The 24,877-nt window shown below is 36.0% G+C and overlaps 1 protein-coding gene across 4 annotated transcripts in view; it reads left to right on the forward strand.

The window, feature by feature from the left end:
* CDK8 (cyclin dependent kinase 8) overlaps positions 1-23,721 on the forward strand; it is a 152,964-nt gene extending 129,243 nt beyond the window's left edge. For 2 of the 4 annotated variants that reach the window (XM_036745094.1, XM_036745097.1), the window contains 9 exons: positions 1,198-1,255; positions 3,589-3,720; positions 6,227-6,370; positions 9,040-9,109; positions 10,123-10,195; positions 14,867-14,964; positions 16,000-16,078; positions 16,200-16,358; positions 18,418-19,705. In XM_036745094.1, coding sequence (XP_036600989.1) covers positions 1,198-1,255; positions 3,589-3,720; positions 6,227-6,370; positions 9,040-9,109; positions 10,123-10,195; positions 14,867-14,964; positions 16,000-16,078; positions 16,200-16,358; positions 18,418-18,543 — 939 coding nt within the window. In that variant the 3' untranslated portion in view covers positions 18,544-19,705. Of the gene's footprint in view, positions 1-1,197; positions 1,256-3,588; positions 3,721-6,226; positions 6,371-9,039; positions 9,110-10,122; positions 10,196-14,866; positions 14,965-15,999; positions 16,079-16,199; positions 16,359-18,417; positions 19,706-23,655 lie in introns of those variants that run through there. The other 2 variants (XM_036745096.1, XM_036745095.1) reach the window with 2 other exon arrangements.
* Positions 23,722-24,877: the final 1,156 nt, after the last annotated feature.

Raw genomic sequence — 24,877 nt, forward strand, 5'->3', positions numbered from 1 at the left:
GCTTACTTGTATGTACAAAGAGCCAGAGCATAAGTTCTGACTGCCTGAACAAGGAATGAGAAGGTTTAAATACATTTTTAGTCCCAACTCAGCATGTCTGTGTTATTCGATTTTATGATCTCCATATCATAAGAAAGGAAGTTTCTTAGTTGAACAAGACAATTGACAAGGTAGTGTCCTTTAGAGATTATGATCCCAAGATGCAAATGTCCCTAGAATATCAAGATAAGAGAAATCCCAGTGTTCTCGTTGCAGACATCCTGTCACCTACAGGAAAGATGCCCCTTGTCAATCTTATCTGGTCTTTGAAGTTGCTGACACAGAAAAGGCATTTTTAGAGTAGAGCAAAAGCAATCTGGATGCTTTCGATATTATTGGGATTCAAATAATCTGAAAAGATTGTCATATGGTATTGAATCTTTAGCAGTATAGAGGCTTTATTAGTACAGTAGAGGATTTGAAGGAGATCCTAGAGTAAACACAATTGAAATAAAAATATTCAATGTGATCTTTAGGATTATTCCCCCCTGCCCTTTTAGGTTCTAGTACAGTTGTACTAGTACTATTTAGCAAGCTATAGCCCTATTCAATGAATAAGGCTATCAAGGTAGCCTAGGGAGAAAATAAGTATTTTAATAAACATGTCTACTTTCTTATGTTTTGGGGAATTATTAACATTTTTAAAACCACTCTTAGAGAGTTGTGGAAGAAATCAGTGATTTTTAAAATGAGATTTTAAAATTGAATGGTTTTCTCAGTTTGTATTTTTAGATTCTAGTTTAATTTTTTTTAAAGAAACAAAAATTATTATTTCCACATAAGGCAAGGATCATTTTGTTTTTATTTTTGTTATCCCCAGCATCTAGCACTGGGCTTTGACACACGGTAGCTATTTAATAAATGCTTCCTAATTTGAATTATCAGCTTTCTTTTAATAGTTCACAAAGAATACAGTAGTGTAAGCAATGGCTATTTAAGAAATTCAGAAAAGTCTTAGCTCTCTTTATGGAAAAGGTAAGACTTTGTTTAGATAATCATAATGTGCTCAATACGTGTATATCCACAAATAAATACTTCTTTGATGACCTGAACTCATTTGACAGCTTTGTAAATTTGTGTTTTTTAAATTTCAGGTGGTATTTTATTTATAATGGCATCTTGTCTACTTAAAAACATGCAAATATTTTGTTTCCACAGAAACCTGCTAATATTTTAGTTATGGGTGAAGGTCCTGAGCGAGGAAGAGTAAAAATTGGTATGTTATATCTTTGTTAAGTCACAGTGCTGAACATTTTTAGATCTTTTAAAGGAGTTCTATTACTTAACTTTTTTTGTAATGATATGTGTATATTCATATATGATGGAAATAATTTTTAAAGAACATTTATTCAAATTGAAAATTTTTTCACATTCATGAAAGTTACCAGATAGGCCTGGAGACCAAAGCATTCTTCTTATGAAGCAGGCAGTGTATGTGTCCCCAAAAACCTATTCCTTCATTATATATAACCTGCACAGGTTATTTAATGTAGAGACTAGATTCACCTCTACTCAAATGACTAGTTAGTGCTAGCTCTCATTATGTATTGTGTGATGGAACAAAACATGTACCAAGACCCATCAGTTCTATTTCTCCAGGGCAATAGAATATAAATATACTTGTTTTTCTGGAGACTAAGACTGGATTAAAAACTACAGTTTCTTGATAAAAGTCTGTTGATCAGCCATTTATGCCGATAGCTTAAAATAATAAATCCTAAAACAGTCTATCTTTTAAAAAAAATACTGATGTGAGTGTTTGTCTTTTTGAAAGCAAATAAATAACACAAGCATTCTATACTCTGGGGTCTATGTTCTTTAATAGCATCTTTAATAGCATTATTTAATTAAAAATTAAATAACAATTCCATGTATTTCTTGATGATCTGAGACTCTAAGGAAAGAACAAATGTATCATTTCTCTCATTTTTCATTGTCATTTCCATAATTGTGTTAGTCATATATACTTAAGCTACTTTATGTTTTTGCACTAGGAAATGATGAAGTGCTTTCACAAAATTATATTTAACTTAAAGTAGGAAGACTAGTAGACCTGTGCACCAAATTTAATGTTTTGCTTTGCAGAATTCCATATCAACTGACAGGTTCTTCTCTACCAAAGTGTGAGCTTCTCATGCCTTTCACCCTTCTTCATCTCTGTTTCCCCTATATAAGTCCCTGGTATTTCTTTTCAGTTGATAGTTTTATATCAACTATACACATCCTGGCTACACAATCTAAATTTTTACGACTTAGACTGTGCAAACTTTTGATCAAATGTCCTTCATAGTAACTCTCAAATCACATCTTCCGGAGAACAGGCCACTAAACATCTCTTTAGACCTTATAGGTAACCCAGCATCAAAGGAGAAAGGTGTCTATCAAATTTGATAAAATTCAAATGTAAGCTTCTAGCAAAGCTTAAAAAATGAGAGAACCTGCCAAGCAATACTTTTTCTAGCAAAGCTTAAGAAAGAGGAGAGAACCTGCCAAGTAATACTTTTACATGTACTCTTTAGTGTGAGATTTTACATAAAATATTTAAATTCTCTAATTTGGTGTTATTAAACTTCTTATTAAAGTAAAAGTTCTTCAGGGGGTATGGGAGGAGGTGGAGAAGCTAATGTGTGCAGATTGACACATTTGAAAGGAAGTGTTACTTTTAACTGTAATTATTTCTTGAAGTATGATTACATAGAATTATAATCCTTTGCCAGATTAGTGATTACTATATTCTCTTATTCAAATAATTGAAATACAGTAGAACAATGCTTGCTTTGTTGAAGAGCTCCTTTAGGAGAGAAGCTAACCTTACTTAATTGTTCTTCAATTTTAAAGAATACTGGGTTAAGCTTGAAACTAGTGAACAGATGATATAGAAGTTATTTTAGATAGATCTCTTTATAATATGTATATATACATATATATTCAGTTCATACACATAAACTGGATTTCAAATCTATCATAAATGACTTTTGGAAAAGTCATTTAACCACTCTGGTCTTTAGTTTCATCTGTAAAATTATGGGGTTGAACTGGATGATCTTTGTGATCCCTTCAAGCTTTAAAATTCTGTGATTTAGTCATTTAAATCTAACATAAGTCCATGGAAGAAGCATCAATGGTGACATTAAAATACTCGTGCCTCTCAATTATCCATGCCAGTAGAATAGGCGCAGACAATTTAAAGTAGCAGATCATTCATCCATCTTTGTTGGAACTGTACGCCACAGACGGTCTTCAGTAACATCAAAACCCATCTTAGGGAGATGGAAATCTGACTGTGAGAATAGGGTCATATTTACCAAGGGGAGCAGGACTGTGGACTTGATCTAATTAAAGATTTGGGTGACAGTGAATAGCACTCAAGGTATACAGATATCTAAGTTGGTTGTATAAAGAACCTTATTAAGAAATAAAAGTTTTATTACTTCAGACTCTTATTTTTTTACATGAGTACTATGAAATGTTGCATAATCAGTAAAACTTGCAAACATCTATTTTCCTAATATTAAAATGGATTTTTTTGTTTTGTTTTAAATTTCACAGCTGACATGGGCTTTGCACGATTATTTAATTCACCTTTGAAGCCTTTAGCAGATTTGGATCCAGTAGTTGTAACATTCTGGTACCGAGCTCCAGAGCTCCTTCTTGGAGCAAGACATTATACCAAAGCTATTGGTGAGTAGAACTAATTAAAAATTGCTACTTAGCTATTACTCTTGTGAAATAGTCTTTAAAATCTAAGAGTTGGAAGGGACCTCAGCAGTCAGCTAGTCCAACCTCATCCAAAGCATGAATCCTGTCTATTACATTACCAACAAGTGATCATTCAAGCGAGCCTCTATTTGAAGACAACCAGTGATACAGAGAATGCACTCTTTCCCCCCAAAAAAGATCATTCCATTTTTTGGACAGTTCTAATTGTTCAGAGAATTTTCCTTATGTTGAACCAAATTGTTCTTCCCTATAATTTCTACTTATTGGTCCTAGTTCTGCCTTTGAGAGTCAAATAGCAGAACAAGTTTAATCCTTCAATTATTTAACCACATCATTTTGGAAGGGCTAAGTAGACATGACGTGATAGATGAGATTGGAGAAGATATTCCATAAATATTGTATGGCTTAACAAAAGACACATCCATGCAAGGAGGAAGGAATAGGAAGCCATAAGTAGGAAGCTTCTATATGTTTGACAACATAGACTGAAGAGTAGTGTGGGGTGAGAACAATTAGGTATGGTAAGCTTCTAACTGAATTATTTTAAAGTCCGTAGTTGAAGTATTTTAAGTTGATTTGTATAGTGATTGGGAATCAATGAAAAATTTTGAGTGGAGAATAAAATGGGCAAAATTATGTAAATAAAAAGTGATCTAAAATTAGTATGCAAGACATAGAAGATACTGAAAGTGAGATATATGTTGAGAAGGAAGCTGCCATAGGTGATCAAAGGCTTGAAACAAACTAGCCCCCTCTTCCTCTTTCATTTGCCCACCTCTTTTTATCCCCGTCTACATTTTTGCTTTTATCCATCAAGCCACATTCTTCCTAGCTTTAGCAGTCCTACATATTCTGATGTCTCTTCTATGCCATGAATTCTATGCTAGAATTTGGAACAAGATTTTGTGTTATGTTAAAAAAAAATAGTCCCATCTGCTTTTCCTTTATGCAGCCGTATTTTATAGCATCATTTTGTAGATTTCTTAATTGACTCTTTAAGACTATTATAGGTCAACTTGGTGTATAATTGCAATATAAATTGTTACTTGACAATTTCTTAGTAAGAAAGGATAGTTGGCCAACTTAGAGTATCTTTAAATTCATGCTGTGTGAAAAAATTGTCCAGAGATCAGTGTTTAAAACATTACTTACCTTGACCAAAGATGTTTTCATTTGAAAGTATTGACTAAACTTGTTGGCTCTTTGGTGTGAAATACAAGAATTGAGAAATTCATTTATTACTGGGAAATAGAAACCCAGGTTCATAGCAAAGATAACCTTTTTGTATCAGTGATAGGTTTTCTTTCAATAACAGATAGATGATAATTCATTTACTTCCAAATTGTACTTTGCTGAGGTTGACAATACAGTTAATTTTTGGCTCTGAGGATCTCTACAAATTTTATACTGGGCTACAATTAGTGTAGCTAACTAGAAAATAAGCTTTTAAAAAGTTTCCTCCCTTCATTGATTTGCATATGAATAATTTTTTAAAGTTTAGTACATATACTGGCCAAAATAATCAATTTTTCCTGAATTTGTTGTCTATCTGTTGTGTGCACAGTGGATCACATATCACCTGCCATCTTCTTATTTTTTTAAACGACAAGTCTGTCCATCTTTTTTTCCTGTTTGTGTTTCAAAATTTTTTTCAGTAGTGAATAATTCTGGTAAGTAACATGAGGCAATAAGAAAATAAATATATAGTTTGAATTTTGTGAAATGAGTTTACAGCATAAAAACAGAGCAGTCACCTTGACCCCCTTTATGCCATTTTCACTGAGCTAGTCACAGATACTGAAAAACAGCTCACGGGTTGAGATACAGCTGTAACTGAAAGGAACATTTTGAAGTGCTACATGCTCTTTGAGAACAGGAATACTGCTTCAATAAGTATTTGAAGTTGGAAGTTGACTTTTTCCTACTAGCAATAGAAGTTTACTAATTAGGATTAATGACAGAGCAGTTATTGAGCTTTTCAAATAAGGAGGGAGACAAAAATGATAACATAATCATTTCATCACGCAAAAGTACCCTGCCTACCTGTTTTAAAAAGGTATTGCTTAATTTTAAATTTGTTTTATTTTCAATTATCACTTCTGATATAAGGGGCCTTGAAACCTGTTTTATGGATGTGATTTTGATTTAGGCATAAGTAACTTCACTCAACTATTCTAAGTTTAGACTGAGACTTAGAGTAAGGTGGGAGGGAGGTGGAACAACAGGATTTAAAATGTGGAATTTAAAATTAATGTAATTTCATGATATTTATTGTCCATAAGTTAATTGTTTAGGAATGAATACACTTTCCTTTTTTTATAAAGAATCCTTCCCCTATCTCCACTCACCCCTCCAAAAAAAAAAAAACCCAACAATGCATTTTCTTTTGGAAAGATCCACTTTATTTTCCTCCTTTCCTTTTCTATTTTCTTTTTCCTTTTTCTCTTTCTTTTTTTTCCCCTTAAAGATATTTGGGCTATAGGGTGTATATTTGCAGAGCTACTAACTTCAGAACCAATATTTCACTGTCGACAAGAGGACATCAAAACTAGTAATCCTTATCACCATGACCAGCTGGACAGAATATTCAATGTAATGGGATTTCCTGCAGGTACATATCGCATTTTTATCACTTATTTAATTTTAGATATCTGCGTTTGAAAAGATGTATTTTTTAAAATAAAGGTTAAACTAAATAAAGCATAAAAGTTGTTTATATAGAATCTTTTGTTCAAAAGGTCGCACAAATATATACCATTATACATATTTAGTTTGCATATTAAATGGTGACCTGGGTTTGTAGAGGGAATATGGATAGAAATTGTTTTATGTTTGAAAAATGACAAAATATTTTTAAAATTTTTATTCTTTTAAAGATCCCACAACAGGATCACTGAAATTTAGGGTTCCATGTAGGAATAGGATATAGTAGAAGTCACTGTAGTTCTATTTTCCCATTTCATATAAGACAGGGTAGACATATGATTTATCATTTTACTTTTCAGAGGGAGAAATTGTACTTACCCTTCATCTGATAGGAAGTCCTAAGCAGAGGTGGAGTCAGAGTTAAGATTTTGTGTCTCCAGATTCTTTACAGTATCTATAAGTTTATGCTATCTAGTTTTTCAGAGGGAGATGGACTAGTAATAAACACACAACTATGGTATATGCTCAGCACCTTGCTAGGTGCTGTTATAAAAGAAATATGACAGAACTGTCCTTAAAGAGTCTACTTGAAAAAATAAGACCTATACTAGAGCAACTAGAAAATATAAGGTTTTTTCCCCAGTAAATGTTTACTAATTTTTTGCTATAGGGGACCATTGTTGTTACTTAATTGGTATAGAAAACTTCCCAGTAATGAAACTCCTTCTACCAATTCAGATCAACAACTGCTTCACAATATGCAGACTTAGAGAGGCCTGGGAGCTCTGACAGGTTAAGTAAATTGCCCAGGATCATACAGCCAGTCTATGTCAGAGGCTAGACTTGGACTCAGGTCTTGAGGCTGGCTTTCTGTCAGTTAGCATGGGTGCCATGTAGTCTCTCAGCATCATAAACACAAACTAATTTATAATTAAGTGAGAAATTATTATGTGAAACAGACTATAATTGTTTAGAAGGCAGAAAATGCTATAGTCCTGGATTAGCCACAGAAGACTTCCTGAAAAAAATGTGAATTAGACCTTGTGGAAGATTTAGTGTTTGAGTAGTCACAGCCAAGTTGAGAAGTCATTAAACTTGAGGAAAAAAGCATAAACAAAGGTCCAGAAGCAAGAGTGAACATGACTTCTATGAAATCTGCTAGAATAGACCAGAAATAACATGGACTGTTGAAAAATAGTGATAAATAAATTGGTAAGTGAGGGGAGATCAGACTTTAGAGAGCACTGAAGGTCTGCCAGAAGAGTTGGAATTGATGTAATAGGGAACAAAAAACTATTACAAATCCCTGAGCAAGGAAGTGACATGACAAATGAAAGATTAAACGATTTAGGAAAAATGATTTGAAACACCATGCAAGATATTGGATTGAAGAAAATTTATTTTTTTGAGAAACTATCTAGGAGGTTGTTGGAGTAATCCAGGTTTGTAGTAATGAGGGTCTTAACTAATGTGATGACAAAGGAAATGTAGATAAAAGACAAACATGAGGCATCTTACAGGAAGAATTGATTGGACTTGGTAGATTGTATAAAGAAGATGAAAGAGAGAAGAATCAAAGTTACTAAGATTTCTAACTTTAGAAATAGGAAGAATGATATTAACAAAGAGATAGTGAAGTGGGGAAACTGGCAGGATGGGGATTCTCATTTTAGGAGTAAATGTAAATAAAGAATGTCCATTCACTATCTTCAGTATTGTTATTTAGTGGGAAGTTGTAGTAGGAGAATATTTGGTCTTGAGGAGTAAAGTAAAATCATCTCAACCATATATACATGTATACCTACACACACACACACACACACACACACACACACACTCTCGTGTGTGTGTGTGTGCTAACGGTGCTAATAAAGTGTTTCATTGTACTTAATACAGTACTATGCACCCAGTGTGCACTCAGTAAATGTTCATCAGTAGTTGTGGTAAAGATAGTCATCTGGGCATAGCCTTCTAAGGAACTCTTAGACAAAACAAAACAAAACAAACTGGCTAGATAGGACAAACAGATGATGTCTTTCTTAGGAATTCTATTCTAGGTAATAAATCTTCTTGTAAGTAATAAAATTTTCTTCACCCAAACCATTTTGTTTCTAGGACTTTTGAGTAATTTTCATTGACTCTGAAAGTAAAATTCATTTGAGAATAAGTTATACTACATTTACTTCTTAATAGTTAACATTATATTACTGTGAAGAAATGTATGTGATAAAGAATGAGATAAAGAGGCAAGGCCAGATCATTAGAGGCTCTGGTTTCAAGACCTGGCTCTGCCACTTATTATCTGTGTAACCTTAGGGAAGTCACTTAACTTTTTGGCCTCAGTTTCCTTATATGTAAAATGAGGTCCCTTCCAGCTCTAGATCTTTGAGCATGAGAATTATGAGAAAAGTTTGTTACCGGTTTTAAAAGCTACCAAACAAGAATACCTTTCACTTACCTTTGAGAAAATTACAGATGGGACCAGCAAGGTTTAGTTCAAGAAGTGAAATTAGATGAATTATACCATGTGGCATAATAAAGATTGGGGTGACATCCTAAAATAGAGTTGACCAATATTTTGTGCACTGACAGTAAGAAGTGGGGCAATATAATATTAATGAATGTACTTCACAGATAAAGATTGGGAAGATATAAAAAAGATGCCTGAACATTCAACGTTAATGAAAGATTTCCGAAGAAATACGTAAGTCACAAGAAAATGCATTTTGTTGCATGCTTTTTATTTAGTATGGAGTCCTATCATTTTGTAATTCCCATGTGAACAAGGTGTGAGGCCTGACATCACTCAACTACATTTGTTAGCTACTTTCTCATTCATTAAGATAAATAATTTATGTTCGGTGAATAATTAACAACATGGTTCTTGCCCATTTACTATTCATGTGGTGAAAATATTATGTATTGATTGTATATACATATATCCCAATTGGCATCATTAATTGGTAAAATGAAAATATGATTACAGATAAAACAATGTTATAGGGGGCAGTTAATCCCATAGAGCAGTATTATAGAAGGTTGCTTGGCCAAAGAATGTTACAGTGTTAAATTTTTCTTGGAGTTGCTTATAATGTTTATAATTGGCAGATGGGTGGCTCAGTGGATAAAGTGTTAGACCTGAGTTCAGATGTGGTCTCAGACACTTATTATTGTATGATCCTGTACAAGTCATTTAACCTCTGTCTGGCTGTTTCCCTATTTGTAAAATAGCACCTACCTCAAAATATTGTTGTGAAGATAAAATTAGATCATATTTCCAAAGTGTTTTTAAACCATAAAGTCCTATCTAAATGCTCTCTATTAAATGTATTAATGATGCTGATTAGGGGGTAACCTTATGTGGAGTACTCCTGCATTTTGTCTTAGTTACAAGGCTAAGATAAATTTTTGAAAAGTGGGTTTGAAAATCCTAAGAGTTTTAGTGTAAAATTAAGTATTCAAATAGCGATTCAATATGTGTTATGTACTTTCATCTCAGTTAAACAATAGTATATGCCACATTCATTGGAAGATGACTGAAAGGGATATTGGGTGAAATATGAGTTTGAATTTTATATTAGTCATTACGTGTATATAACTATTTTCATATGTATCATAAACAGTAATCAAAGAAAAAATTATTCTTATTTTGTTATTTTTGTTGAATCTCAACTTAAGTCTGATATGACTCTACATCTTATAGTGTTTCTCTTTCAGATATACCAACTGCAGCCTTATCAAGTATATGGAAAAACATAAAGTTAAACCAGACAGTAAAGCATTCCACTTGGTAAGCCCTGATTAATGGCAATCATAATGAACCTGCCTTGGTGCATAATGAACGACTGGTTCAGCTTGGGGTCTTTCTCTTAGGAGGAGAGCTCATCTGTGTGCCTAGCGCAGCACATGCTTCAGAGCACTTACTCTTCCTGGCTTATGGGGCAGTTTAACAAGTCAGAGTTTAACTATTTTGCATAGATTTTCAATTAATAGTAGACTTAAATATTTTTGTTGTTTTATTTGTTTTGCAAATTATTGAACGGTTATGCTAATTTTACATGCCAGCAAGGTTATGCTTAATATTCTTCAAGCTAGGCTTCAGCAGTATGGGAACTGAAAATTACCAGAAGAGCAGGCTGGTTTTCCAAGAGGCATAGGAACTAATGACCAAATTGCCAACATTCACTGGACTACAGAGAAAGCAAAGGAGTTCCAAGAAAACATCTAGTTCTGCTTTATTGACTAAAGTTAAGCACTTTAAAGAATTGCTTAAAACATTTTAAAAATACAGTTCAATCCAGTGTAGTTATGCTATTGAAAAACAAGGATGATGCTGATATTATGAAATTTCAATATTGTATTAAAAGAGGCATCATCCCACAGTACATGTAGCGTTTGACTTATAACAAAAATGAATCTATGTAATAGTGTAGTGATTCATGATGAAGTTATAGTGTACCTTTTACTACTGCCAGTTCTACATTTGACAATACATTTTGTCACTAATACCAACTTTGTCATATTGGAACAGAAGCATTGCACAATTGGATTCCAAAAATTTACTTTTTGAAATGCAGAAGGAAGACAGCTTGATTTTTTTTCACCTTCTTATTTATTTTTATATACTCTACCATCATGTGCTCTTTAACCATTCAATAAATAATACTCGCAGTGCCTTGAAAACTAAATGTAGCTTCATTTTCATGCTTACTCAGCAAATATTTCTAACAATAACAACAATAATATGAGTACATCTTGTCGACATTTCAAATTGCATTTCTTATTTTCCCTAGGACCAGTATACTTTGATCTCATAATAGATTATTGTAACGTATTTAGAGTTAGATCCAAATTGTTAAATAAGTTTATACAAAATAAATCTGATTTATAAATATAAAATTAGCAGGGTCATGAACAAGTTCTTTAAATATTTGGTAGGTGTGTGGATTTTTAGAGAAACCCATTGTTCATATGAAAAGGCAATTCAGAGGAACCCTAAAATTGTACTTCCTTGTAACTTATTTGGAGAGAAATTAGATGTTTGTGTCATGGGGTGACCTGAACTGATCCTGACATTCCTTGGTTTATCCTAAATAATACCAACCAATAGTTCTTATATAACTCCATAAGCATTTTTGTGAGTTCTTAAACTGTTTTAGCTAAGTGATACTGGTTTTCTTTATACCCGTCTGATCCTCGGTCTCCTTTACTGGATCATCATTTTTCTACCCAGTTGGTATGAATGTCTCCCAAGGCTCCATCCTTGGCCCACTTCCCTCCTCATGTGTCAGCATTCCTGCCAAATTGGCCTTCTTGCTGTTTCCTAGTATTTCATCATTTCATCTCTAACCTTGGTGCCTGGAGTGCATTCTTTTCTTTCCTTTGACTCTTAAGACTCCTTTGCTTTTTTCAGGGCTCAGCTAATGGATCACCTCCTGCAAGAAACCTTTACTGATGTCCCTAGTGGTTAGTGCTTTCTCCTGTGTTGTGGCCTAGTGGAAGAGTACCAGCCTCAGAGTCAAGAAAACCTGGGTTCCAAGTTCTGCTTCTGACCCATATTAGCTGTGTGATCTTTGGCAAGTCATTTAATTCCTTAGTTCCCCAAGCAACCCTCCAAGACTATTATTTGTAAAGCAGGTGCTGACCTGCAGTGATAGAAAGACAGCCTTCCCAGAATTCCAGATACCCAATGAAACTGCAAATCTAAACCAAACTCTACTTTGCCCTCCAAAAAAAAAAAAAGAAAACAAAACAAAACAAGACACATTTATTTACTTCTTGTATCCTCCAAGTAGCCACTTGAGAGCAGATCCTTTTTTGTTTGTTTGTTTGTTTTCATGTCCCCCTAACACAATGTCTTCCCTTAGTAGTCATTTAATAAATATTTATTTATCTTGGGTTTATGCTAATAAATCCAGAGGTTATATTGTATCTTCCTATCTTCTTCAGCCCTGAGGATAAAGGTAGAATCCATTAAAATAGCAGCTTTTAAAAAGCCCAATCAAATGGTAGCACTCCAGCAAGCATTTAGCTTTGGGACTGTCTGTGTGGACATCTTTCAAGTCCTTCAACTGGGCAACATAGTATAAAAGAATATTGGACTTGGAATCAGAAGATTTAGGTTCATTTCTTAATTCAGAGCCACTAAACACTAGATACTTACTAGACACATAACCTTGGGATCAGTCACTTCCTCTCTCTGGCCCTACATTTCTTTATCTGCAAAGTGAAGATAATAATACCTCCCTCATTGATCGAATGACGCAAGAGATGTAACAATGTCTTAGAACTACTTTGTGACTATAAGGTACGACATAAATCTAAGTTGTTATCTGATAAAAATAACAACTTCTCATATTAAACCTCAAAGCAAGTGAGGTTGATTAGGTCAGAATTATAATAGAACAGATCACTGAGTGTACAAGGAGTATTAAATCCAAATCTTCCATTTACATATCTCCTAATGGACTCAGTTTTTACTTAAGTTTATTAAATATTTGTTTAATATATGTGTCAACTTTTAGTATGTTTGTTCCTTCAAATATTACTGATTTACACTAGTTTATTATTTCAAAATCTAATTACCATTCCTTTGCAGAAAAGGGATACAAAAATAAAAGGATTTTAGTGTGTTTTAGAAAATGCTAGAGTCATGTGAGTATATTTATTTTCTTTTTCTTTTTTTTTGCAAGGCAATTGGGGTTAAGTGACTTGCCCAGGGTCACACAACTAGTAAGTGTCAAAGTGTCTGAGACTGGATTTGAACTCCGGTCTTCCTGACTCCAGGATCAGTGCTCTATCTTTTGCGCCACCTAGCTGCCCCAAGTATATATATGTTTTCAAAGAATTGTAGTTATAAGGGAGCTCAGAGACCATCTAATCTAACCCATTGATTTTATAGATGAGAAATCCTAAAGAAGGGCAGTGCCAAGGAATATTCAAATTATTGAACGGTTATGCTAATTTTACATGCCAGCAAGGTTATGCTTAATATTCTTCAAGCTAGGCTTCAGCAGTATGGGAACTGAAAATTACCAGAAGAGCAGGCTGGTTTTCCAAGAGGCATAGGAACTAATGACCAAATTGCCAACATTCACTGGACTACAGAGAAAGCAAAGGAGTTCCAAGAAAACATCTAGTTCTGCTTTATTGACTAAACTAAAGCCTTTGACTTGTGTAGATCACAACAAAATGTGACAAGTCCTCACAGAGACAGGAGCACTGGATCATCTTACTTGTCTCCTGAGGAACTGCTATGTGGGTCAAGAAGCTATGGTTAGAACTGAACATAGAACAACTGATTGGTTTAAGATTGGAAAGGAGTACAGTAAGGCTGTATATTGTCCTCTTATTTAATAAATTTATATGCATTGTACATCATGTGAAATGCTAGAATCAAAAAACAGAATTAAGGTTGCCAAAAGAAATGTCAACTTTCTCAGATATGTAGACAATATCATTTTGATGGCAGAAAGTGAAGAGTAAGTGAAGAGGGTGAAAGAGGAGAGTATAAAAACTGACTTGGAGCTTAATATCAAAAAAACTAATCTCTGGGCAACTTATACCATCACTTCCTGGCAAATAGGAGAAGAAATGGAAGCAGGGTTAGATTTTATATTATTGGGCTCAAAGATCATTGCAGACAGTGACTGTAGCCATGAAATTAAAAGACATTTGCTCCTTGGGAGGGAAGCTATGGCATACCTGGACAGCATACCAAAAAGCAGAGACCTCACCTTGCCGACAAAGGTCCCTGAAGTTAAAGCTGTGGTTTTTCCAGTAGCAATGTGTGACTGTGAGAGTTGGAGTCTTAAGGAAAGCTGAGTACCACAGAATTGGTGTTTTTGAATTGTGGTGCTAGAGAAGACTTTTGAGAGTCCTTTGGATGGCATGGAGATCCAATCAGTCAATGCTGAAAGAAATTATTTCAGGTTATTCACTGGAAGATCAGTTATTGAAACTGAAGCTCAAATACTTTGGCCACATAATGAGAAGACAGGACTTATTGGAAAAGACTCTGAAGTTGGGATGGATTGAAGATGAAAGAAAAAATGGATGGCAGAGAGTGAGATGAATAGATTGTGTCATGGAAACGGAGAACATGAACTTGGACAGATCTTGAGAGATAGTGGAGGATAGAAGGGCCTGACATGCTATGGTCCATGGGGTCACGGAGAGTCAGACATGGCTGAATGACTGACCATCAACAGCACAGTTAGTGTGTAGTAGAACTCACATTAAACCCAGGTCTCCAGGCTCCCTCCCAGTTGAGTATACTTTTCATTACCTGTAATTGCATTGGACTAATAGCTTGTGAATTTTGATATATTTCCTTTGTACAGATAGGCACCTTTTGCATTCAGATTTTGTTTACTGAAAGAAAATCAGGCCTTCTGGTCATAAGTCTTCATTCATAAAGTTCAGAGTAATATATTAAAACCTTTGTGACTTTTGGTTTCAGCTTCAGAAGTTGCTTACTATGGACCCAATAAAGCGAATTACCTCAGAACAGGCTATGCAGGATCCTTATTTCTTAGAAGATCCACTTCCTACATCAGAGTAAGTGATTGACTTCTTACCCTGTCAGCATGACAAGTAAAGGTTTTCTTGCATGTTTTCCCCAGTCGCCCCTTTCCAAATAGCCACCCCCAGGATGGCCAGAAAGGAAAGACTAGACTTCTGACGAGTTAAAAATGAGTACTAATGACCTAGATACCATTTGAGGGGTTTGAAGCTAAATGGCATTTCTGTTAATCTCTTGCTTTATGACACTTTGATCCCATTAGTCATAGCACTAATCCTGTTATTCACTGACAGGTTGATTATTCATGCTACAGATCTGCCCATACTCCTGCTCAGAGCCTGAAGTTCCAGCTCTCTGCTCTGGAATGCCAAGTGCCACTTGCTAATTAGTTCACATTTCCCTGTCTCATCTTTTGTCCTAAAAATGGCCAGAAGTGTGGAATTCAGTTCAACAAACATTTAAAGATAAATTCTTATCTTCATAGTGAGACACTTGAGCCATATTTTGGTGGTGATCTCTAACTTCTTCTAGAGAAGACATAGGAAGAAAGTTGATTCATGTTCTCATTCCTGTTGAGATTGCTGGTTTTGTTTTTTATAAGATTCCCCAAACTACCTACAGTAATGTTAGTATTTGGGAATTTTTCAGGTTGTTTTCAGGTTGTTTCTTAGTTACATGGAAAGTTCTTTGGAAGCATGAAATAAAACTTTTTTTTCTTTATTCTTTAAGTAATAAAAATTGGGTTTTCTTAAAAATCTGAAATGATTGAAATTCAATATTAGATAAAGCACTAAAATATTATTGGCTAATTCACTAGCGGTCTTTCCTTGTTCAGATATCGTAGCTGCAGTGGTGATGATAGTGCTAATACAAGAAAAATCTGTTAGCCAAAGGAAGATTTCATTGAGAATATATGTTCCAACTTTTTTCTATAAAAATAGTTAAGGAAGAAAATATTTAACTGAGGCCATGCAAAAGTCACTGTGTATAGGCCAGCTTTCCCCATAAGGACACAAGAACTTTGATTCCATCTCTAAAAAGACAGTAACTATTTGTTTTCTTATGGCCAGTGTTTTTGCAGGTTGCCAGATCCCTTATCCTAAACGTGAATTTTTAACAGAAGAAGAGCCTGATGACAAGGGAGACAAAGTAAATATTGAAGTACAATCTGTAGCTTTTTGTTTTGCTGTATTGTTACCCCTAACATTTTACATCTTGATTTTTGTTCTCCTTCTGAGTTGAAATTTGTTTTTCTGTTTAACCAATTGAGAAGAACCAGCAGCAGCAGCAGGGCAATAACCATACTAATGGAACTGGTCATCCAGGGAATCAAGACAGCAGTCATGCACAGGGACCCCCATTGAAAAAAGTGAGAGTTGTTCCTCCTACCACTACCTCAGGTGGACTGATCATGACCTCAGACTATCAGGTATTTCAAATTTAAATTTCATGATAAAGCTGTTTTATGTGGATAAGATAGGAAGCAATAAATCATTGTAAATGTTCCATAACGTATAGCCATGTCATTTAGACATTTTCCTTATCCACGTGGGACCGAGGACAAGCATTTATTAAATTCCTGTTGTGTGACAGGCACTGGGCTAAACACTTTACAAATATGATCTCATTTGATCCTCACAAAAACTCTTATTAGGTAGATACAGTTATTAGCATGATTTTACACTTGAGGCAGACAGAAGTTAAATGACTTGGCCAGAGGTCACACAGCTGGGAAGTGTCTTAGCTCAGATTTGAACACAAGTCTTGATTCCAGGTCCACCACTCTATTCGCTGTCCATCCTGGCTGCCTAGGTCTTGGTATGTGTCCCATTCAGATGACATGTACATTATTTTCTTGTAAGATTTGTTTTGAGAATTGGTTTCTTTCATGCTTCTTTTAATCAGCAAACTGGGTTCGCTATGTGATGGTCCCTGAAAACTCAATGAGTTATTTTCCTACATATGAAAGAAAAGGGTCTTATTTTAAATTGAATGCTACAGTTCCCAAATAGCTACTGTTATCTTTAAGAACTAGGATTTGAAGATGTTTATAATCCTAGGGATTCTGTTTTGGTGATTTGAGGGAGGGAGAGCAGGCAGGGTGGGTCAGGGCTACAGTAAAGGGGACTTTCAAGCTGTCAGAGACAGACTATATCTGTACTATCTGGGCTAAGAAAGAAAGCATAACTCTAGTCCTTATATACTTCAGGGTATGTAACAACAATTTTACTAGCACATACTGTGGATGTGCACCAGTGAGATGACAGATTCATTTGGGTATCAGAGAATGGATAAGGTATCAGTGAAACAGTCCCAGCCCTTACTTTTATGTATACAGAGAAGTTAATGTAAAATACATACAAAATAAATACAAGATAATTTCAATATGGAGAGACCACTACCAGCTGGGGAACCAGGACAAGCCTCTTGTAGAAAGGAGCAGCTGATCTATGCTTGGAAGGAAGCTTGAGATTCCATGAGGCAAAGATAAAGAAGTAGATGTGGCAGGGCAGTGTGCAGTAATAAGCTCCTAATGGCGAACAGGTGGTGATTGTTTTGTAATGAAGTTAGTGGCCACCCTGGCATAACTTTCTCCAGCAAATGTTAAGCAGCATGTTGGTAGGAGCAAAGAATGGGTTGGGTGGTAGTAACCCAGGATTGGGGATAGGCAGAGTGTAGTGTTTGGTTGAATGAGTTGACCATGGGGTCAGGACTCTGAAGGAAAGGAAGTAAGGACAGAACAGGAGTAATGGACTAGGAGGATAGGGAGGAGCATGGGACAGGATGGCACAGTGATATGTACGAAGAATAGGTGAAGTAGTGAAGCCGAAGGAGATTGGATGACAGGGGGTTGGATTCAGCGAGGAGTTCTAGACCATGGAGGTAGAAGACTTATGGATAAAGATAAAATCAAGGGTCATTTGTGTGTGGCCAAAGAGGAGCAAAATATAGCCATGGGTGTTTAGGTGAAGCACCATCAATGCATACAAGAGGGCAGGTGTTGAGGTGGAGAAGAGAAACCTAGATAACTGCAATAAGTATTCCTGGGTAGATGGAGTGAACCTCAGAGGAGGCATTGCTAAATGTTAGTGGTTAACTGATAACGTGGAGTGAGGGAGAAGGACTTCTCATGGTTCAGTGATTTTGGAACAGACCAGAGAAGGAGTACCTAGTAGTTGAGAGGGTAACCAGGGACGCGCTATCTTGGAGCATCGTCATTGTTCACTAAGGCGTTGCCTTGTATTGGAGGCTTTTAATCTCTCCAACAAACTATGTTTAATGAGTCAAAAAGCGAGATTTCAAGCAGAAGTTGTAAAATATTAATACTGCTATTAAAAGTCACTTTAATCCAACCTAACCCTTGATCCAGAAGAGATTTGTGAGCACATTTTATTGATCATCACTTGAGCAATATCATTTAAGGTACGGCAGCTGCAAACTGCTCACTCATTCAACTCACACCTTTTGCCTTTTGCCTCCTTTCCTAGCGTTCCAATCCACATGCTGCCTATCCCAACCCTGGACCAAGCACATCACAGCCACAGAGCAGCATGGGATATTCAACTACCTCCCAGCAGCCTCCACAGTACTCACATCAGACACACCGGTACTGAGCTGCATCCGAATAATGTCAATGCACTGTTGCTAAGGCTGCAGGACTGACCATGCAGCTCTCTGCCTGGAACCTGGTATGGGCCATGCGAATGTACTGTACAACCACACCTTCAAAATGTCCGATAGCCAAGTTCTACCACTTTTCACAGATTGGAGTAGTGGCTCACAAAGTTACCTGTTTTGGAGTTAGACTTGAAAAGAAAGTGCTAGCACAGTTTGTGTTGTGGATATGCTACTTCCATAGTTTACTTGACATGGTTCAGACTGACCAATGCATTTTTTCAGTGACAGTCTGTAGCAGTTGAAGCTGTGAAATGTGCTAGGGGCAGGCATTCCTTGTTGTATGTGGTGAATTCTCTTGATGTAACATTATCTGACCAATAGTACGCAAAATCCTTTAACTGGTACTTGAAACATACAGTATATGTTAACAACAAAAACCAACAAAATAATCAAGATTCAGATTGAGATTATTTTGGTATATATTTCTTTTTAGTCTTTTCAATGGGTTGATTCATTTTCCACATGATCAGTGTTTTTGACCAACAAAATTAGTACATATTTTTTTTCAAAGTACGTAAAGCCACGCAATTTTTCCAGCAGATTTCAGAACTCCCAAAGATTAATTTCCAACCTATGAATCTGTTTTTTGTTTTTTAAATCGATGACTTGACTGGTATTAAAGCTGCTATTCGATAGTAAATAAGTATGTTGTCATTGATATGAACCTGTTTGGTTTAGCAAACAAACTAAAAAGATTGTCATAGACAGTGTTTTATTTTTTCTGTTGGTGTTGCTGATTGTGAGCATGCTTTGAGATGAAAAAGCATGAGGTGATAACTTCCTTTAAAAAGGTGCGGCATCCATTCAGATATTTTGTCCTGATTTTCAGAGCTGACTTGGTGTAGTGGAATTAAAATTTTGTTCATTTAATTTTCTTTCTTAAAACTTGTTCGCACGTTACTTAGGGTGCCCTTACTTCAGCAAAGGAGAAAGGAGTAGGAGAGCCTTAGAATTTATGAGGAAAAAAAACCTATAACATACAATGTACTGTATCAAACTATTTTACATGAATGACGCAAGTATTCTGAGGAAAAAATTGAACATTGTTAAAAAAAAAACAAGGTGTTATGTAATAAATTTATTTTTCATAAATCTGAATATGATGTTACTTGTCTTCCTTTTATGCTTGTTTCTCTAATGACATTTAAGTAAACTATTTCTAAATATATCATTATAATTGTCCCAAACTGAACTTGTTGTCTTTCCCTCCAAACCCTCCTCCCTTCCAGATTCCCCCTTTACTGTCAAAGGCACTACCGTCCTCCCAGTCCTTAGGCTCACAACCTAAGTGTCATCTTCAACTCCTTTTTCACACTCCCTGCTCCCCCCAATCCAAATTCACCTTTGCAACATTTCTCAAATATGCCCTCTTCACTCCTCTGATACTGTCACCACCCTGGTTCAGGCCCTCCATTCTTCACACCTGGATTGTTGCAATAGCCTGCTGGTGGGTCTGCCTGCCTCAAGTCTCTCCCCATGCCAGTCTATCTATTGGGCTGCCAAAGTGACTTTCCTAAAACACAGGTCTGCCTAAATCTAGGATTTCCTATCACCTCGAGACTCAATACAAAATCCTCTCTTTGGCATCCAAAGCCCTTTATAACCTAGATACCTTCTCTTCCATAGTCTCCCCAGACTTTTCCAGTCTTTTTACATCTTCCCTCAACACACCTTCCCTCCCGCGCCCTCCCCCCCTCCCCCACCTTCCCAAGAACAATTCATTGACACTGGCCACCTTGCTGTTCCTCCAGCAAGAAACTCCATCTCCTGACTAAGCATTTTTTTGGCTGGCTATCCCTTTTGCCTGAAATGCTTCCTCTCTTCATCTCCACCTTCTAGCTTTCCCTCAAGTCCCAACCAAAATCCTACCTTCTACGGGAAACTTTCTCAATCCCTCTTAGTTCTGTTGCCACCTGTATTGATTACTTCAAAACAATGTATTATGTTTGTAGCTTATTTATGTATTGTTGTTTACATATTATCCCCTATTAGATTGTGAGCTCCTAAGGCAGAGACTTGGCTTTTGTCTCTTTATGTATCCCCAGCACTTAGCACAGTGCTTAGCACATAGTAGATGATTAATAAATGCTTATTGACTGACTAGTTTTACATAGCACAATTACTATTGTGTTCTAATGCCACCAAAACTACAATTCAAATTGGATTAGAATCATTTCTCCCTAAAATTCTGATTTCCTGAATGCAATAGACACATGGACCAAATAGAATTAAACAATGAGCTAATAATAAATTTATAATAATACAATAAAAATAATAAATAATAAACATTTCTAGGCTGTCATAATTCTATTGTACTGAAGATAATTTTGTGACTATGAAATAATTTTTCCCTTTTTTCAGAGGGTGAGCAACTTTAACATAGCTTCTAAAAATGTCAATATATACATAGAAGAATATTTCAATGTAATTAAGAACAGTGAAAATCTCATGACTATTTGGTCCAGGCCCATGGGTAAAGTTCATCCTTTAAAGATGAATTAATACTTTTAAGCTACTTTAAGTGTATTTTAGGGGAAGGTGACATAATACAGCAGAATAATGACCAACCCCCAGTTATCTGAGGCAGTTTTTCTGTAGGTATCCTTGTACCTATACCCTCTTCTTGATTCCTTCTGCCACCATCATAGTTCAGGTCCTTATCACCTATCTGGACTATCCTTCTAATCCATCCTTCATACTTAAGCTTGACTTAGCTTTCTTATGCATAGATTTGGTCATGTCACTTCCCTGCTTCTCTGCTCTGCTTTAAATGATATTTCATTGTCTGCTGAGTAAAATTCATATCCTGTTGCTTCGCATTCAAAGCCCTCTAGAATCTGACCCCATCCTATCTTTCCAGCTTTAATTCATCTTTTCTATCACCTATGTTATGCTGTAGCCAAACTGGGGTACTCTGTTCCCTTAACAGGCTCTCACTTTCCTACTTTGATACTTTTACTCTCACTACTCACTATATTAGAATGTTTTCTGGACTTGTTGAATTCTTAACAATACTTTAAAATCCAGCTTAGGTGCTTTCTTCATGAAGCCTTTCCTCATCCCAACCTGGTGTTAGTCAGCCAGTGAATAAGCATTTATTAAATGCTTAAATTAACAACTGGTATTAAAGTTAGTTGATAGCAAATAAGTCATTGACAATAAGTCATTGTCATTGATATAATAAACCTGTTTGGTTTAGCCAAAAAAAACCAAAACCCTAAAATTCCAGGTACTGTACTAAGCTCTGGAGATACAAAGAAAAGCAAAAACACAATCCCTGACTTCAATGAGCATACAGTCTAATGGAAGAGCCCCTATGTAAATAGGGTAGGTTGTATTGATACAAGGTACAGACATGAGGCTGAGGTGAGAAGGAAGAGCAGTATAAGCAGGGAGAGCAAAGGTACAATAGATACAGGAGATGTAATGTCGTGTTTGAATAGATCAACTTTGCTGGATCATGGAGTATGAGGAGTGAGGTCAAGTGTGAGGAGAACAGAAAAGTAGGAAAGTACCAGGTTATGGAAGAGCTTTCAGTGCCATGCAACTTTATAGTTAATCTTGAATCTGATAGGGAGATCCTAGAGCTCATTGAAGAGAAAGGTAACATGATCAAAGCCACACTTAGGAAAAATTAATGGCAGCTAAGTGGAGGACATACTGAAGTGAGGGGATGCTTGAGTGTGACATGTCCAAGAGGTGGTTGGTGATGTAGAACTGCAGCTCAGGAGAGAAGAGGGCCCACAACAGAGTCTTGTGGGACACTCACTGTTAATGGGCATGACCTAGTCCTAGAAGATCTAGCAAAAGAGACTGAGGACCTGTCAGATAGGAGAATCAGGAGAGAGTGGTGTACCAAAAACCTGGAAAGAAAGGAGTGTCAAGAAGGAGGTGATCAACAGTGTTAAAGGCTGCAGAAAGGTGGAGGAGGAGGAAGAGTGAAACAAGACCACAGGTAACTTTGAAGACAGCAGTTCTACTTGAATAATGTGGTCAGAAACCAGCCTGTAGAAATTAAGAGGACAGTGAGAGGAGAAGTGGAGACACTTACTGTGTGTGACCCTCTCAAGGAATTTAGCTGCAAAAGGTCAGCTAGATATGGGATGATAGATAGCAGAGACAGATTAAGTGAGGTGTTCTGAGGATGAGGAAGTCATGGGCATGTCTGTGGGCAACCAGTCGACAGGAAAAGGTTGAAGATAAATGAGAGAATTGGGATGATAGAGGGGACAATCTTCTGGAGATGATGGACTGGAATGAGATTGCACGTGTGTGTATGTAGGGAAGTTTGCCTTGGTAAGGAGAAGGGGCACCTGGAGCAGCTAAGCAGTACAGCTGATAAAGCGCCGGGCCCAAAATCAGGATGACCTGCATTCAAATCCCTCCTCGGACACTTTCTAGCTCTGTGACCTTGGGCAAATCGTGACCTCTGTCTGTTTTAGTTTTCTCACCTGTAAAATGGGGATAATAATGGCACCTACCTCTCAGGGTTGTTTGTAAAGATAAAATGAGATATTATTTATAAAGTGCTTCATAAACATTAAAGCACATACAAATACTAGCTATTATTAAAATATTCTTTCCAAAATATAAATTAATTTTCTGTCTTGCTTTGATGCTTCTTCATCTAAACTTCCATAGCACTTCCTATCCCTTTCATAACATTCATCACATTTGACCTTGTACTATAGCTATTTGTCCACACATCATACATCTTTATTGTAAACTCCCTTGTATTGTTAACTGTTATTCATCCTTTATCCCTACAGTGCCTTGCACACAGTAGGTGCTCAATAAATGTTTCCTATATGAGTGAATATAGCATCAAGGCATGAAGTACAGGGAAAAAAAAAGCAGAAAATTTGTCTCAATACATTCCTATGAAGAATATCATCTCTTCTTTTCTTTCCTTTCTTTTCCTATATAATACGTTCTCTAAAAGCTTGCCAATTAGTTGCTTGGGGGCAGTAGCATGCTGTTGATGTCTATTTTAACTTAATCAGCCTAGTAGTAAGCTTATTTTTCTATTGCATTTTTTTTTATTACAGGAAAAAATTTTTCATGTTCTCAGTGGAGCATTTAGAAGATCCCATTGCATTGTGTGTTAAGAGGAGAAAGTGGTTTACTTTGGAAAATAACCAGTGAATAAATCATATTTCATTAGTGTCTTTTGTTTTGATATAGAACATATGCACCTAGTACTAAAATGTTCATCTAGTAACTTGTCAAACCAGTTGAAGTTTACTCCTTTAATTTCAAGATGGTGGAGTGAAGGGTCACAATTCTCAAACTTCTTCCTACAAAATGACCACAGAAAATGCCAAATTGAATTTTGAACAGAAAAGCCAGAAAGTCACAGTAAGTCATTTTTCCAGCTGAGGGCAGCTCAAGAAGACAAAAATAGACATCTGTGGACACTGGGGTGAAGGCTGAGTGGGAGCATGATGCACAGGGGATGATGGAAGCAGCATGGGCTCAGTGAAAATTGCAAGAAGAAATGAGATCTATGTAAGAAAATTATGGCAAATAGAAGATAATATGAAATACCTCATTGAAAAAAAACAACAACTGACCTGGCAAATAGATTAGGGAGAAAAAATTTAATAATTATTGGACTTCCTGAAACACTTGATCAAAAAAGAGCTTAGATATCACTACCCAGATATCTTAGAACCAGAGGGCAAAGTAGAAATTGAAAGAACCCGCCAGTGACCCCCTTGAAATAAATCCCCAAATGAAAACTCTCAAGAATATTATAGCCAAATTCCAGAGCTCCAAGATCAAGAAGAAAATATTGCAAGCAGTCAGGAAAAAAAATTCAAATACCATGTAGCCACAGTCAGGATCACACAAGATTCAGCAGCTACCACTATAAAGTGGTGGAGGGCTTAGAATATGAAGGCAATAGAGTTCATTCATTCATTCATTCATTTATTACAACCAAGAATGATCTATACAGCAGGACTGAGTATAATCCTACAGAGGTGCAAGGGGATATTTAATAAAGCAAAGGACTTTCTAGCATTCCTGATGAAAAGAACAGAGCTGAATAGAAACTTTGACATTCAAACAATACTCAAGAGAAGCATAAAAAAGATAAACATGAGTGAGAAATCTTAAGGGACTTAATCAGGTTAAACTGTTTACATTCCCATATGGGAAGATGATACATGTAACCCTTAACAACATTATCATCATTAAGGCAATTAAAAGGAGTCTGCTTAGACAAAGAGAATAGGTTAAGTCTATTACGTTGGGTGATCTCAAAAG

This window comes from Trichosurus vulpecula, chromosome 2, assembly GCF_011100635.1.
Source record: "Trichosurus vulpecula isolate mTriVul1 chromosome 2, mTriVul1.pri, whole genome shotgun sequence".
Taxonomy (NCBI): Eukaryota; Metazoa; Chordata; class Mammalia; order Diprotodontia; family Phalangeridae; genus Trichosurus; species Trichosurus vulpecula.